General features: G+C 36.5%; 1 protein-coding gene across 1 annotated transcript in view; it reads right to left on the reverse strand.

Annotated features, from left to right (window-relative positions):
- Positions 1-18,536, reverse strand: part of LRP1B (LDL receptor related protein 1B) — a 1,301,643-nt gene that overhangs the window by 850,513 nt on the left and 432,594 nt on the right. The window contains exons 3-4 of the mRNA XM_040971988.1: positions 10,163-10,282; positions 7,805-7,933 (exon numbers count right to left, since the gene is read on the reverse strand). Coding sequence (XP_040827922.1) covers positions 7,805-7,933; positions 10,163-10,282 — 249 coding nt within the window. The remainder of the gene's footprint in view (positions 1-7,804; positions 7,934-10,162; positions 10,283-18,536) is intronic.

The following is an 18,536-nucleotide window of genomic DNA, read 5'->3' on the forward strand; positions in this document are numbered from 1 at the left end:
GGTAGCACAGAACACAAAAAATATACATTTCACATGAAGAACCTGGACAATTCTGATTAAAAGCAAGCAAACAACCAAACAAAAATCTCTTTTAAGACAGAATTACCATGTCTGTTTAGCTTTTAAGCATTCTTCAAGAATAGCAATAGCCAAAAGTTCCACAAATAGAATTATCAGAAAATTATATATACAAATGAATATATTTGCCATAAGGATGTCAACAAATATAATATGTGTGAACTTTCTTAAATATGCTAATCTGTTTTCTTCACATTAGATTTTTCAATTTTAAATAAAGGCAAATATAAAGTTGTGGAACCTGTGATAATTTGTCAAGCCTTCTAAACTTTAATACTTTGTAGGTATTATAAAATAAATGAATACATAAATAAAGAACACCATTTAAAAATTACTTGTTAGTTCAAGTGTGTGCCCCAGTGGTTAAACTGCTCATTAAAATATTTGTGTCTTATATTGAAGTGGCTGAATTCAACTCTTGACTCTGCTGCTAGTTAACCCAAGCTTCCTGATGTTGGACACCTGGGGAGGCAGTGGTGACAGCTCTAATAATTGGGTTGTTGCCAACTATGTAAGGGATGTGGATTAAGTTGTTAGCTCCTTGTTTCAGTGGCAGATGCTGTTGCAGTCACCGAGGAACTGAAGCAGCAGATCACAACATTCTCTCACTTGCTCTGTCTCATAAACAGATGAAAAATAGGGGGCTGGTGTTGTGGCTCTTGAAGCACCGGCAACTCATACAGGGCCAGTTCATGTTCTGGCTGCTCCATCTCCCATCCAGCTCCCTGCCTGTGGCCTGGGAAAGCAGTGGAGGATGCTCAAGGCCTTGGAATAGTGCACACACATGTGGGAGACCAGGAAGAAGCTCCTGGCTCCTGACTTTAGACTGGCTCAGCTCTGGCCATTGTGGCCATGGGAGTAAAAGAGCAAATTGAAGATCTTTGTCTCTGCTTCTCTCCTCTCTGCAAATCTTTTTTATTCTAACAAAAATAAATGTTTTTTTAAAAAAGGAAGGAAATAAATTTGTACCTACCAGTTCTTTAAAAAGTTTGTAAATTTTACAACCTAGTGTATATAAATTTGGCTCTTTAATTATTCATTCTCAAATATAGATGGTGACAACTAGATTGTGGCAGAGATATAAAAGCAAAATGTAAGCATGTGCATTCTTTTGATGTCTAGTGTTTCCTTAGATTATGGGTAAAAAAAAGTATAAGACATGTAAAACACCATGGTTGTACTTTTTTTTTTATCAGCCTTGCAAGTTTGTTGCTGAAAAAAGGCTAGAGATGTCAAAAAAAAAAGGTGCTAGACTGTGAAGATGATGTCCCCTAGCAAAACAGCAAATACAAAAGCAACAGAATATTCATGAAGTGCTTTACAACCCAACCCTGACATACTTATTTACAATAATTGGGCAGGAAAATATAACCGGCTTGTGTTGTAATTTGTTTATTAGAAAGTCCTTCAGAAATTCTTACCTTGTTCTATCAGGGAATGGGATTTCCAACTGAGTGATGGACCAGAGTATAATCACTGCATAAAATACACAGTTTCAATGGCCAAGCTCTCTAGCTAAGTGAGACACAGCCTAAGAAGCCCTGGAATCCTTATAAATGCTACAGAACAGAATCTTTGGAAATATAGTCTGAGTACAGATGAGTAAAATTATTGTCTGGCTGTATTTATTATAAAGCACATAATTTTTACTGCTATTCATGTTAACCTTGAAGAAGGCCTTGGTAGGGAGGCAACCCATATGGAAATTCTACAAAGCCCCAAGAACAACCCTTTGATGTCACCCTTATGTCAAAGCCAGAGTCATTGCTGAATAAGACAAAAATCTCTAAAGCACCCCAGTTTCCTTGGACTTCCTTACAGTTTTCAGACTTCTCTTTCTGATTCTCAGCATCCCGAGTGTTCAATTTCCTTCCCATATGTTCAATCAATGGCTAACCTCACCCAGTAAGCATTTCCCAAGCACACACCCTGTCCCAGACACGGGGTTAGTTTTTTGCCACTTACTGTTCACCAGAAATGCACACTGTTGCACTCACACACATGCTCAAGGTAAACATCAAAAGACCAATGCTACTGTGCTTCAGCTCATCGACTGGGCTCACTTCTTGCCAAAAGAATTTCATGTATCATGAGATGATTGAGTGCCACTCCCACTTAAGGCCCAGTGAAATGATCAGCAGTGGAAGAGCCAGATCTTCGGACTTCTTAAAAATGGAACAAATACTGAAAAGTCAGTGCTTATCAGCCATTTGCAGGAAGTCATTCTCAGCCACATGGTATGCTGAAACCATCACTAGCCTCATAAATCAGGAAGGTTACAAAGACAAAATATATTACCTTTCCTTAGGATGTTTATATATTAATGCAGAATACTTTTTTTTAGTATTTCTGTTGGAAAGGCAGATTTACTGAGAGGAGGAGAGACAGAGAAGAAGATCCCCTGTCCAATGATTCACTCACTAAGGGACTATAAGGGAAGGACGGCTCTGCACCGATTCGAAGCCAGGAGCCAGGAATTCCTTCCAGGTCTCCCACACGGGTGCAGAGTCACAATGCTCTGGGTCATCCTCAATTGCTTTCCCAGGCCACAAGCAGGGAGCTGGATGGGAAGTGGAGCTGCCAGGATTAGAATCGGCACCCATGTGGGATCCCAGCATGTTCAAGGTGAGTACCTTAACCACTGTGCTACCATGCTGGGCCCAATGAAGAATACTTTTAAGGGGTAAAATGGAAGCCCTCTTCCAAAAAACAAAAAACAAAAAACAAAAAAACCTGACATATTGAGTGACACATGTTATAATGACAGACATTCCAAGTATGGCATAGAATCCCCCACTGCACAAACAGAACCAGACCTCTCAGGAGCCAGGAGCAATTTGTGCACCTTCCAAAAGAAAATTTAAAACTGGAGACATCCAGGTGTAAAATTGTTCCTACAGTTTTCATGCAGTGGCTTTAAGAAGCTCTATCTGAACCCTCCCCCACCCTCATTTTTTTTCCTTTTAAAAACTGTAAGAGAAAGAAAACAGCAGGAACAGGAATGCAATCCCTTTCAAACCTTGCCCAGAGGTGTATACTGTTTTCAGAGTAATACAGGTATTATAAACCTTATTCTTTCAAATTAGAGTTCCAGTGCTAGAACAGTCTTCCCTCCTCTATCTGCTCAAATCAATGATTAGCAAACTGTAAGCCTTACTACAATCCCACAATTTATCCGACAGACCTCCTTCCCTCCCTGTTCTGTTTCCTCCTTGGCAAAGGGGCACCCTCTGTTTCCTAAGACACTGACTGCTTGGCTGCTGCTTTGTGCAATCATCGGCATTCTGGTGGTTCAGGAGAAACTTAACTCTGGGAATGCGGTGAGGACTGAAATACGCTGTCCAATGAAACTGAAATTATGAGTGAAAAGTCCAAAAATTCCTAAGCAAGGCACCATTTGGTATTTCATTTGTGTGTGTATATATATATATATATATATATACATATTTTATATATTGCATTCTGAATGAGACTGTTTCAATTCCAAGTGTCCACATTCAACATACATCCTTATTTCAAAGTCAGTATAGGAAAATTAAAAGGAGTACTATTAAAAATAGAATTTCAGATGTGATGTTATTCTTTGAACTGCATTCTCAAATAATTGTGAAGACACACAAGGAGTTTTATTAGGTACCTCCAAGTCATTATTCTAAATGTTTTTCTACATGTTAAGTCCTAACATTTAATTAGAAAATAGCTTTTGATGTGCTTCATAATAATGAACAATACCTGACAACATGTGCATTTTAGGATGTCATTTCGGGTGATAACGAACTACTAAAGTTGCTATACTTACATCAAAGTTATTTTAAAAATTATGTACATAATTTTTCTTTCAAAAATTATATTTGACATGCTTTTTAAAGTTTTAAGTACATAATTGGATTATATCGTTCATGAATTTAATCTCAATTCTGTAACGACTGGGCTGTTTTTCAATAGTAGGGTCACTTTTTCTGAGTGTATAAATGAACAAACATGTGTTACACGAAATGACAAGCAATGAAAAGTTCTACTGCTTAAGGTTGATCTTTCCTTCCATCTGTCACTGTGCCAAAAATCACCTGCCTCCACTTGAGTTTTTTTTTTTTTAAGGTGCTCTTAAGATTTATAAACTTTACTTCAGAAGTCACACTACAGAGTAGGGATAATTTATTGTATTAACATGCCCAGTTACTGTTAGTTGTCACACTAAAACCAAGACAAAACATGTAATTTGAGGAGTTAACAGGAACATTGATACCATTCTAAGTTGAAGTAATTCAGCACTTTCAAAGAAATTTTGCAACCATTGACTACCTTCACTTAAAGGTACCCCATTACATGGCCTTTCTGGTACCTCTTCCAGAATGTGGTTCTAGCATCCCATTAATCAGTTGATCTCAGTAAATTATATGTGCATTACATAATATATATATACACATATATATAATACATATGCACATAATATATATATATTGTATATATATTAATATATACACACACATATCTCTGGCCTTAGTACAGCCAAAATGTTTTTCCATTACCCCCAAATTTTTCCCTGCTTGTGAGACCTCCAAAATTGGAAGGAATATTAGGTTCTTGAGTTCAGAGGCTGGATCATTAGAGAAAAGGGACTAATCTAATCATTCAGCTAACTGAAATGAAGAACGGGGGAGAACAACACAAGTTAAGCTGTACCTAGGACACCAATACCCTTTGGCACATGTGCTGCTCTAGTCCTGGCTGTGCCATTTGTAATCCAACTCTCTGCCAATGTCCCTGGGGGTCGGGGGAGAGCAGCACATGTGCCAAATGCTTGGGATCCTGTAACCCATGTTCCTGACATGCCCCCCCAGCACAATCCAATGACAACCACTGTGGGCAATTGAAGAATGAAATATCAGATGGAAACTCTTTCTCTTTGTCACTTTTTCTCTCTCTCTGTCCTTTCTCTATAACTCTGGTTTTCAAATAAATGCACAAGTATTTTTTTTTAATTAGGAAGAATGGAAAAGATTCAAAACAGACTAACTTTGTAACATTTGTCAAGCGTAGCAATACTATATAAGACCTTTAAAAATTGCCTATACTATGCATTGATGGAAATTTGTATATAATGAAAGACAGAAATGTCTTCTTGTGCTGACATGGTGGTATTGCACAGTAGTCTCCACTTGCAACTCCCATAGTCTTACACTCCCACAGTGTATGGATACCAGTTCATATTCTAGCTGTTCCACTTCTAACTCAGGTCTTTGCTTATTATCTGGGGGGAAAAAAACCTATACTGGGGTTGCTTAATATCCTAGTTTCTCCTCTTCCCATCCAGCTCCCTGCTGTGGCCTGGAAAAGCAGTGAAGGATGACCCAAAGCCTTGGGAGCTTCAGCCCATGTGGGAGACCCAGAGGAAATTCTTGGCTCCTGGAAGTGGTTTGACTTAGCTCCAGCCACTGCAGCCATTGGGAGCCTGAACCAATGGATGGAAGACCTCTGTCTATCTCCGCCACCCCACCTCCGTGTTATCTGCCTTTCAACAGTAAATAAATAAATCTTTTAAAGAATAATTCCTCTGATTAGTTTGTTGTAAATATAACAAAACAAAGAAATCTGACAGTTTTCTTCTTGAATTCTCAAGTACACTAGATCAATCTTCCAATAACCTGAGAACTAATAAATGTCTAGCTATTTCTTTTCCTTAAACTATGCACTGCAACTATACCATGGAAACTTTTTTTTTCACACTCTGTAATCCATTGTTTTCCTCAAGCTATAGGCTTAGAGATAAAGGTGTACCTATGATCATTTCCAGCCATCAAATTCCTTTGACATAGAATGACATTACACTGCACCACTCCTGACTACTCACATCCTAGTATTGTTTGATGATCCATTTGTTGAAATGGCAAAGTGTTTCCATGTACATATGTGTTCTGTTCTAGTAGACTATCCCTGTGCATCCAAAACAATACGGTATCATTCAATAGAAACAATAGGGAACAAGACTTTTCTTCTTTAGCACATCAATATTTCAAATCAAAATTTTCAGTAGTGGGAAAAAAATGGAGCATGCAATCTGACCTAATATTTCTCAAATACTTGCATCTCCAATCAATAAGTGAAGCATTATAAGACAAATCCCCAATGAAAAGACGTGACTTAAGATATACAAGTGTGCATCCTTCTTTATGATTTTTCTAAATCAACACATTTTTAAAAATAATTAACCATACTATCTCTGGGAAATGACAATGTAATAAGTGGTTATGTGTTCAGAGAGAAAACAGCACCACCTTCCAAAGCAAATTGAGTATTTCACCCAATCTGGCTTAAAAAAAAAAAAAAAAAAAGAGTTCCATCTCACAACTGACTCACCAATTGCTAACAAGGTATGAGGGTATAGTGGGGGTTCTCATAAATTTATCAACATAACTTAATTGGCAAATGTGTTACATTATTAAATAAAACCAGAAGTTAAGTATAATATCATACACAATATATTTTTTTTTTACATTGAGGCCAAGCTAATTTAGCCTCAAAATACAGGGGCAAAATTCTATCTTATTCTATTGTAATAATCTCCTCTTAGAGTTACTTTGCAAGAAAATCAATATTTACTGAGTACTTACTTCAAGTTGGAAACTAAAAGAAACTATTGTTTTTACTTCCAGGCAAACTGCAAAACACAATTTGAAACTTGCTATTCAAAAAAAACTTATGACTGCAGCACTCATTTCTAGAGCCTTATTTAGAAAGACAAATTCACTCCTTTTATTTTCTCCCTTTTAATTCCTTTCTTCTTTCATTTTAAACAAATATCTACATGTTCAAAAAATATGGGATGAGTAACCTTTGAGAAAAAAATCTGTATGTCCTGAGGCTGTACTAAAATTGACAAGTTGGTATTCTCAGAATGCTTGTATTATTTTAGAGAAATATGGTAAGTAAATACATACATGAATTGATTTCAAATGCTAATGTGGTAAAAAAAAAAGTAAACACAAAAAAAAATCACATAGTGACAGTAGGTGTTGGCAAAAATAACTGGAAATAAAAAGCAGTGGAGAGGATATACACAGATAGGACACAGAACCATAGGTAACATTATTGTGTATGTTGACATTGTAACTGAGAACCAAGTGATCAGAAGGAAACAGGATTGGGGACATCACAAGAAAAAGCCTCGCAGACAGATAAACAAGGAAGAGAAAAGACTTCAAGGGAAGAGCAACATGGACGACAAAAGGCAAGCAGGAAACCAGTAAGCTTGGTACTGGTGATGAAAAGCAGAGGGAGATGAGATGGAAAGTTAAGAGCTACCAAACAATTAGGCTCCCATATGCCCTGCAAGCGGGTTATCCTTTGAACTTAAGGTGTGTCCTCAAGTAACATTTTAAGAGAAAATAACTTGAGATTGTTGGTAGTTTATCACTTTACTGTGAGAAGAATGACATTTGGAGGCAGTACAAAGGCACAACGGAACAAGTCCACAATCTATACTACTTATCATAGAAGTAGGTGCTAGCCCAAATCACTTAATTCATTTCTATAAAATAGCTTCCTGCTACCTGGAAATGTCCTGCAACAGGAACAGTCTTTAGATTTCTGCTTATAGAGTAATATATTAAAACGAAGGACAATCTCTGTCTTCAAAGAACACATTATCAATATATCCTTTTCAATGAAAAGGAGCTGTAGAAACGAAATTAGAACTCCTTGCAACATAGCACCAAACACAACTTACCATGTTTGGCCTTGCAGGATCTGTTGTCTGACTGTATGATATAGCCCTCGACACAACTGCATACATAGGATCCATGTGTGTTTATGCAGGTCTGGCTGCACGTACCGTACACAGCACATTCATCTTGGTCTGAAAGGAAAATCAGCATTTTTCTAAGCAAGTTTATGGCTGGTCTTTTTTTTCCTGGAAGACAATATCTTTCCACCCCCAAACTTTGTAAGTAAATAAAATTTTAAAAAGACTACCCAACTCCAATCGAACTTTGTCAAAACTAAGTGAAAATTCAAGCTGTTGCTACCTTAATGCAAGAGATCAAATGTAGTTTAACAATTCATTTTAAAATTTTTATCTGCATTTATTATGAATGGGTCATGTGTCATGCATTATTTTTCAAAAAGATGATAGTTTCATGCTTCAGAATCTTGTTTTTTCCCAACGTTTAGCAAATATGCTGTCTAGTCATACAGCTTTCCATCAACAGATAAAGTTCTGAACTAAAGTATACAAATTATGCTCACTGGTTTTTAAAAAGAATATCTTACTAGGCTCTTGTGCAGAAGAAAAAATAACACTTCATTATGGTACCCCAGAAATGGGTAATGGCCTATGTTGTACTGTACCTAGGCAAGTGTTACACTGTTGGAACAAAAGCTGGCATCCTGGGCCTTGTTAATGCCAAATTTGTGTTAACCACACCAGTTTGCCACCACAGTCACCTAGCTTACTCTTTTTTTCTGGAGATATGTTGGGGGCTGCTGATTCTGTGAGACCCTGGGGTAAGGGGTGTGACAGACCCGGGCAGCAAGGCCTGGATCCTTAGGCTTGCCTGTGCAGTGAGTGCTGGGTCCATGAGCTCTAGGGGTGGAAGTCCAGTGGGACCTGGGTCAGGGGGTCCCACGGCACCTTCCTTAGTAGAAAAGATGGAGAAATGGATGGCGGGCCCAGATGCACATGAAGGATATAGTGGCCCAGTGGGGTCTGCAGAGGACATCTGGTACCATGACAGAGGAAGGAGGGTGGAACAGATTTTACAACTACCCAGAGCAATGACAGCAAATATCAGGGCAAATGGAGACTCTAAGGTCGACTATATTGGCCAGTGGACACTGGAAGGATTTCTTCATCAACGAGATTGACAGGATTTCAGAACTATCGAAACCACTTAAGAAAGCATCCTTGGAGCCTGCTCCACATCAGGGACCCTGAGGTGGCCATTCTCCATCCCCAGGTACTGGGACATTTGGGAGACTGGGTGTGGCTTCTGCCCTTGTCTTCCCCCTCTCCCCAGATGCAGAAAGATAAAGAAAATTTGGAAATGATAGTTTTACCCAATTACTCTCAATCCTTCCCACCCTGAATAACTATGTAAACATCATCAAAAATAAAAATTTTTGTCACTTCCTCCAGGATACAGTCCAAATCTCCACAACCAGTAAATACATGGACATGGAAAACAAACATACATTATTTAAAGCTATTTGTTGAATGAAATTATTGGTCTGTACCCAGGATGACACAAGCCTAGTGAAATGCAATTTGCTGTGTATTTCCTTATTATAGTGATATGTTCTTATAGCAATTGGAGAAGTAGGTGAACCTCTTGGCATTTGAAGGAGAATGTTAAATGGAGACTTCCTATTGAACTGAATTGAAATACTGAGCTGGATTACCTAAGAATAAATCAAGACATGAACAGAAAAGTATTTCAGTTAAATAAAGATGCATGTTAAAGGCATTGAGATGATACAATAGGGGTTTCAAAGAAGCAGAAGAAATTAACTGAAGCAAGTTGAACGAGGGGACACAGTGAAAAATAACAGTGAGAATGTTCTTTGTGGCCCAGATTAGGAGGTGGTTGTATTAGTGGCTCAGCGGATTACATTAAAATTACTTAGTATGGCTGAAGGAGAGTTTTTTGGGAGGATATTCTTGGGCTATAGAGCATACACATAGATGAGAATTAAGACAATGAAAAATGTGTATTTCTGCCTGTAACGATTTTTGCTTTAATGTCAGCAGCAAAAATGTCAACATAAAATTGATAAAGAATGCCACAGCATTAGTAACCACAAACTTATCATTAAGATACCTATTTTAGATTCAGTTATATACCATTTACACAATTAAAAATAATCAAATTCAGTTATTTTGATGATTTTCAATACAGCTAGAAAATTACTAAAAATTCATATAAAATTATGAAGTTATGTTGGGGTGTTGGATAAATTATAAATTTTAAGAAATGAAATTTCCTATGAACACTAAGCAATACACAGTAGTCACTCAGATATATAATTAAATTTCTGTTAACAACATGGGCACTAAAAAAATCTAAATAAAGTTGCACATTACACATACCTTTGCAGCCTCTCCCATCCTCTTTTACTTCAAATCCATCTTCACAATAACATCTTGTACTATTTCTGGCCACTGCACACTTATACTGACAATTCATTTGCTGGCAATTGGATAACAGTTCTGTAGATGAAAAGCAAACAAAGATTCAATAGTTAACTATATCCCAATTCACATTGTATCTATTTAATCATTGCTTATAGTCACTGAATGTATAATCCTACTAACATAGGTTTGATTCTTCTTCCAGAAAAATTTACGATTTGTCCAGAAAAGAAGCAATATTTATTCTTCCTAAAGTATGACTGTTTACATTTGTTTGAAGCATTACAAGTAGCATTGCAGACAAATGTGTTTGGTCCCCAAGATTTTGGTTTATTACTCTACTCAAAGTCACAAATCTCTTCAAATTCCTGTAAATTATTTCATGAGAAAAGTGTCACCTCAGTGTTGATTTCATCATCTATGACTTTGCTTTCTGACACATCAATTGATTTTCTATCTGTCGAGTACATGTTTTGATTTACCAAATCCATGTGTAACCTTCATAGCAATCAATACGAACATATTTCGTTTTAATAATTTATTTTTCATTGGTGGAAAAGTATTAGGCAAATGCTGGCTATATTACATTTCATTATAGTGGAACTCTTATAGAGAAAATACATCTTGAAGCAATAGTTACTGAAACCTCAGAGCACATTAGGATTAAATATGATAAATGCATGAAACTGAGATAAAGTGACAAGCATATATTCATTGCATGAATAATTTCTAACAGAAAAAAAGATTTGCTAAACTAGCGAATATCTGCCAAAAGCTTGTGGCTGTTACTACTCTCTGAAAGCAAGGGTATCAATTGATTTTAACTGTGCTTTCTCTTCTCGCCTTCATTGACAATATAGTAAGTGGCTTCTGGAAAATAAAGTTATTCAAAATATGTTGATATTTGCATAAACTTAGCTGACATTTCCTTCAAACTGATAGTTACAATAGTAAAGTAAAACCTTAAAAAGCAAAGTGAAAAAGAACATCTGGAATAATTAATATGTAATACTAGGGCTTTTAATAAGGTCTTAATTTCCTAGGGTAGGTCATTAGCTCACTTACTTCAAGTCATGTCTTATCTCCTCCCCTAGTCACTATGTCCCAATGATGAAGTTATTCTTCGTAATAAAAAATGAAAAAAAATCTATCTATATTGATTATTTTTTTCTCAGTGTCTACTTTTAACTCGCTGTTATCAACTGTTTCCTTCCCTTGCTGCAAACAAGCTGCTCACGTAGTCCTCCAAAGCCCTCCATTGCTGGAAACTGCAGTGATTTTTTTTCTCAGTTCTTATGACATACCAACTATTGGAATAAATTCACACTTACTTCATCCCAATACATATTCATCACTTTGCTTAAAGGGTACCATTAGTTGGCTTTCTTCCTATTTAAGATCCACCACCATTAGGTTCTTTCTCTTCTCATTGACTTTCTAATGATAAGGTACAGTAGGGGGCATACAAGCTACAAGTACATGTGCACCCATTTACTTTCTCAAAGTTTCCTTTCTGAAACATATCTAGGACAACCTAACATGAAAGTCACCTGTGACCTCAACTTGTAGCATTCACTGCTAGCTTAACCACTGATAACTCACATTACATGTCTTCTTGAAGAACTCAGAACAGTTTGGTTTTTCTTTGAGTAATAATGTCAATGGATACAGAATCAACATCTAATTTGTATTGGTGAGTACCGAGTCACTGCTACATAGATAATAATGAAAATGCTAATCATTGTATAATGACTCCTGATTTGGTCTGTAAAACATAGCAGTAAAAACAAAACATGGGAAAAACTCATGTTTATAAAGTATTGTAGTTTTACCTTTAAGGTAATTATTATTTCCATTTTTATTCCAATTATTACACAGAGGTAAAATGAACTACAACCAGGAGCCCTGAGTGGTCTGCAGAAACAGAAGAATAATAGACTTCCTTCAGGACTAGGGAGACGAGCTATCCCTGGTCCTTGCCTAGCTCTGGCTCAGGATCCTCACCCTCTCTCACGATGACCATTAGGACCACTCCAGAAATCCCTCAAAACAAACAAACAAACATACAAACAAACATAAAAACCTAGAATAGACAGACAACAACAAGGAAAGCTTAGAATGAGACAGGAAATGACCAGCATGGATTCACCCATACCTCACTAGGTGGGACACAAAGATTAGTTATGCCTCACTGGGGTATTGGGGATTTCTCTGCACACCTATCCTAAAAAAAGTTCTGTACCTAAACTGATGACACGTGTCTTGCTAGAGTTATAAGCCAGTTCAGACCACTCGATAAACAACCAAGTTCAACAAAGTCATGCTTCAACACTATAAACAGCTAAATACTAAAATGAAAATAGACATGAGACACCTGAACAGTAATCTATAGCCATTTTGAGGTGTATAGAACCCAGTTGAATATAAACCAAAATTGAAATGTCTATGAAGAAGTCACAGGATGTGGTTAAGAACCCGCATTTTCCTATTAACATATTGGTTAATCAATACCATGTCAATTAATGTGATAATGTTGTAAATTGTTGTTGATGCTATGTTGGGGCTTTCAATTGATTGGGATGATACTTTGCCGGCTTTACCTTCAGACCAGAGATGGTCTCACCAAGAAATCGTTGAACCCACTAGGATAATAAGATGCTGGACTTCATGCTTGGTAAATACTTTCAATGAAAAAAATCTCAACTGAATTTGAACTGTGGTAATGCAACAAGGTGGAGAAATCCTCCATGGGGGGAGGGTTTGGGGAGGGGTGGGGAGTATCACAATGCCTGTAACACCGTGTCACATAATGCAATGCATTTAATAATATAAATAAATAAATAAATAAATAAATAAATACATAAATAAATAAATAAAGTAAATAAAATTAAGAACTAAAATTGTACATTATTTTCTTAATCCTCAAATAGCATGCAGAGGTAAAGATGAAGAAGCTGCTGTATGTCATGCTTTAATTTCTTTTTTTTTCTTAAGATTTTTAAACATTTTACTGAAGCATCTTCCTGGTTTCCCATGTAGATGCAGAGTCCCAAGCATTTGGGCCATCGCTTTTGCTGTCCCAGGCCAGAAAGAGGGAGCAGGTTGAGAAACAAGACTGCTGGAACTAGAACAGGTACTCATATGGTATCCCAGCTAGTGAAAGGAAAAGACTCTTGCCTCTAGGCTACTGCAGTGGGTCCTATGTGAAACTTTCTAAATATGAAAATTCTTTGAAAATTCAGAGATTCAAATTATAAGACTCATAATCTATCTGTTACAGAAAATTGTAAGCTATAACTTGCCTAAAATTGTACATCAAGCCTATTAAAGTTGGCTCTCCAGTCAGTCTAATGACAAAGTTTGTCTTCCTACTAATTGTTCTAACGTCCACTGTTCAATCTAGAGATGACAGGTATATAGCATGCTCTTTTTAAAATGTAAATGTTTATAGATTAAGTAGTGTACCATAATGTGTTCCACATTTTTTGCATTGAATCAAAGCAATAGCTTTGATAAAATAGGTAAGCTTAAAATTAGGAGCAAGACTCAGTCCATGTTAGTCATTAAAATAAATTAATCCAATAAAATAAATTAATCCAAATAAACCTCAAAAGAGACTGTAGGACAACTGATATGGTATATCATTGGCATTGGAACAATTTATTGTATATACAAAGAGTTGCTTCCTCCCTAAGGAAGTTTCCTTCCAGGGAAACAGGAACTAACAAACCAAGGAAAGGAGACTCCCTCTTGCTTTTTATAAAGTCAATTCCTAAAACCCTTCTCTGATGCCTACTTGACCATCTGCACTAAGATCTGATGCTGGGCCCTGCATGGCACCCTGGTGGTTAAAGTCCTCATTTTGCACATGGAGGGATCTCATATGGGCTCCGATTCTAATCCTAGGTGCTCCACTTCCCATCCTGCTCACTGCCTGTGGCCTGGAAAAGCAGTTGAGAACCGCCTAAAACCTTGGTGTCCTGCACCCTTGTGGAAGACTCAGAAGAGGTTCCTGGCTTCAGATTTGCTCAGTTCTGGCCATTGCAGCCAGAAAATCTTTCTGTATCTCCTTCTCTCTGTTTATCTACCTTTCCATTAAAAATTAAAACAAACATGTCTGATGATGTTAATAAACTAGTTATTGACCAGTCAATAGTCCACATGTATTATTATTGGCTCCAAGCACCAAGTCCATCGCTGCCAAACACCAAACAATTTATCTCCTAAAATTATGTAATGTCATTGCTAAATCTTGTTTAGTTGTGGTGTAATCAATCCAACACAGAGTTCAACTGATACACCATTTTATTTCATTATCTATTGTGCACACAGTCAGGCCAAGGATTCTGCCAGAATCCACAGAAGCAAAGGGGTTTTGCCAATCAAGGATTTATAATGTGAGTGTTGAAGCAGGTGAAATTAGCCAGAAAGAGTATAACGTAAACAACAGCTACAGATCACAGTAGGAAATTAAAAATGTTTGATAAAAATACAGATGGCATGGTTTAAAAGGGAAAGGATGCATGCAGAACTGGAAATGATTGAATACGTCTGGGTAGTCGCTGTAGAAGTATTTGAATTTGAGCTCAGACTTCAAAGATAAGAGTAGCAGTAAACAAAATTTATGTGAGTACAGTTCAGATAAAGGAGATGATAGAAGAAAATATGTAAGTCATGAAGGCGTACAAGAAGCACAGAGAAGACAAGGATAAATGACACTGTGCAGTGAACCCATAATGGTTGATGTGGAACAGAATGGGATTTGGATTGTTGATCAGGTTCAAATCAAGTTAGATTATTCAGAGGTTAAGTGGAAACATTTTCTTGATCTATAGGAATCATTGAGTAAAGACATGACACACTCCAGCTTAAGAATATTAAAAAGACTTCATAGTGGGTAGAAAGGTGAGTGAAAAGTAAAAGAAAAAAGCTAGTAAGTGAAAAATGGCAAAAGAATAATTTAAGATTATGTATATTTGAATGAAAGATGGCCACAATCACAATGACATTGAAGAATACAAATGAAAGGAATTAAATGTAATGGATATAATGTAATTTGAATAGATCAGTTTCTTTTTTCATTACATAAATATTTTTTAAATGTCAGTATGATGACCAGGAAGGAATAGAAAATCTGAATGTATCTCTAAAAAGAAAGGAGACACAGATTTGAAAGGAAGAAGCACAAAGTGTTGGCCACTGAATTCTCAAATTTAAAACATTCTTCTGAAAGAATATCTGTACTACAAATAAAATTTGGAATATAACTGCTACATGTAAAAATCTAACAGCAGTGGTAGCATGGGCAAAGAAATAAATCAATCAAGTATACAGCTCAAGAACCAAGAAAATTTTGCATAATTAAAGCAGGATGAACAGTGTACAGAGAGAAGCATGGGGATGAATATTAAATTCTTTGTGAAATATGCACAGAAGAGGTCTAGAAATCGCACTGAATTTCCTAATAGGATCGCTTAAGGCCTTTAAAAAGCATTTCAATGGCGGTAGTGAAAGGTTCCGGGCACTGGTACTGAATAAGAAAACAGGGTAAGTTTCTCAGAGAAATCACTTAGATATAGTTGTGGTATAAAAGGAATCATGGCAAGGTTACTTAATTTTTCTAGGCAAATTCACTCCATTATTTCATTTTTTTAATTCGATCCAGACTTACCATGAAAACATTACTGACCACATCTTTGCAATTTTTTCCAATCATAAAGCCCAAGTATCCAGTGGGTGGAAAGTATGGTGCATGCTGAAAAGTTACAGATTCTAGGAAACAGGGAGAGTCCCCCAAAAAGAAAAAAAAGAAACCCACAAATCTGAAGCGTCAAGCTTCCAACATGGTCATGTGTGTTTCGGTGTGGGACTGGTAGTTGAAAATACCAAGTTCACTCAGGTTTTTTTTTTTCAATACAGAAAGTAAGATATAACACATTTGGGAAATGTCAGTATATTAGATTGTACATTGTTATGTTATTGGTTTTTAAATTACCCTAGAAAACTTTAAATACAGATAGAACTATGGAAAGAAATTTTAAAATGCTATGAATATATGGTTGTCAAAATAAAACATTTTTCCGAAAAAAAAAATATCAAAGAAAGCCAAGGCAACACACCTTTGGCTGGAAGCATATATTCTGTACAAAATATGCGTATGTACCAAGTGATGACATGGAGAGGATTAAATAGTGTGTGAGATTTGCTAAAATGGTAAATACTGTTTGTGCCAGCAGAAGATGAAGAACTGTGAAGAACAAACAACATAAAAACTCAAATTTGCCTTGACTGTGAAAGCAATACCAATTATTGTAAAGTTATCTATTTGAACTGCTTAGCATTTATGCGTAATTACATGCAACTCTATAATGACCATGTTCGTAATTAACTGTGCATTAGATTAATTTTGCTAGAAAGCTTATTTGAGTACAACAGAAATTTTGTGCTTGAATCATTAGGTTTCACAGAGTGCCTTTTATGAAGCAGAGTCACTGGGTCATGCAACATTTGGATTTTCAAGTGAAGAAGACTTAGTATCTAAGTGAATGAAATATGCAAGTGAGAACATAAACAGTTAAGCACAATATCTAAACTCTATGCTTCAACATTATCATAAAATTATCTTCTAATTTTCTATGTGAAAAGTAGAGAGGGGAATGGGAAAGCGAGTGGGAAATACAGAGTGCACATAGGGTGGGGAAACAGGTGAAGCAAAGAAGGGAAGGAAAAGAGACAGGGAGGGAGATGCATTTTCCATCTGTTCCTTGATTCCTCATATGCTTTCAAAAGCTGGTTGGGCCAGACCAAAGCAAGGAGATAGGAAATCAATCCTGGTCTCTAATATAGGTGTTCCAACTACCTGAGCCAGTATCTTCTACCACCCAGGATGCAGGAGATTGGAATCAGAACTAGAGCCAGGAATCACACGTGGGCAATTCAAAATGAGATAGCAACATAATTGCTGAGTACAATGCCATGCTCATGTTGTCCATTTGACTGAAGGAGAGGAGTTATAATTTCTGAGGACAAATTTAATTCAGTTGGTAATTTGCCTAACAGAGAACTATTGTGTTCTATCTTTAAATAATCTTTTTATGCCTTTACCAAAGATATAAATGGTAATACATTTCAAAGGAGAATTATGAAAATATATGTGAATCTTTCCTATAAAATGAAAATTAAAAGTTTATAAGTATGTGGTATGCAGCTTCAAGGCATCTAAATTAAGGGTTATTTTCACTAATTAAAGTATAAATGGTTTTAAATTTATTACTAATACATAGTCAGATGGGGTTTTGAGGCCAATAAAGATAATTTACACTAAATATGAGAACTCTTCCACCTCTTATCTGTTGACTGTTAGCAGAGTGCTATATTAAAACTTTGGGCTGTGGAAAAAATGTATCATAAATATACTTCTGGTTTTTAGTAGTCTTAGTCTTTCTAATGAACATAATTAGTTTTAAGAGAACACAACCATCATGTGTTCAAACATACAAACTCAACCAGAAAAATATAGGAAAATATTACCTAAGGATGATTTTTCTCATGAAACTTGTTCAGAAACTTTAATACAATATCATTACAGAAAGGTGTTTGTCCTCCACCAGCCCCCCGCCCCCCAAAAAAACCACTCAGTACATTTAGCAAAAGACAAATTATTCAGAGAAGGTAGGAACAAACAAAGAGAAAACAAAGCAATTTCCTAGAATACTGGTGAAGGGGAAACCTGGGATGCTTTTATGCCATCAATCTACTTCCAAGGATTTCAAAGAGGGACTTTAGGAGCTATTTCAACATGAGTCAGACAGACAATTATGGGAAAAGTAATTCATACAATACTACACAATTTTGCTCCAGAGAATATATGTAATAATTAACACTGAATATTGAATTAAACAACAATTGACACAATGATAGGGAACAAAGTATGTAGTAGGTAAAGGGAGATTTCTGTATAAATAAAATTGTCATTATGAACCTTCTTGATAAAATGTAAAAATGAAGTATCAAAATAAAAGGTAAGCAGATGTTCTAAGTACACAGATTAAAAACAGAAACAAAAGATCTAACACTGGAATGTCCTTTAGGAGCAAAAACGGGTAGTGTAAAACTATAGACTTTCAAGCCATGTTATTTTAATAGTACTATTAAAATAATAGGGCCCGGCGCGGTGGCGCAAGTGGTTAAAGGTCCTCGCCTTGCACGCCCGGGATCCCATATGGGCGCCGGTTCTAATCCCGGCAGCCCCGCTTCCCTTCCAGCTCCCTGCCTGTGGCCTGGGAAAGTAGTCGAGGACAGCCCAAAGCTTTGGGAACCTGCACCCGCGTGG

The sequence above is a fragment of the Ochotona curzoniae genome, unplaced genomic scaffold, assembly GCF_017591425.1.
Source record: "Ochotona curzoniae isolate NIBS_2020 unplaced genomic scaffold, NIBS_Ocur_1.0 contig_2210, whole genome shotgun sequence".
In the NCBI taxonomy this organism is placed as follows: Eukaryota; Metazoa; Chordata; class Mammalia; order Lagomorpha; family Ochotonidae; genus Ochotona; species Ochotona curzoniae.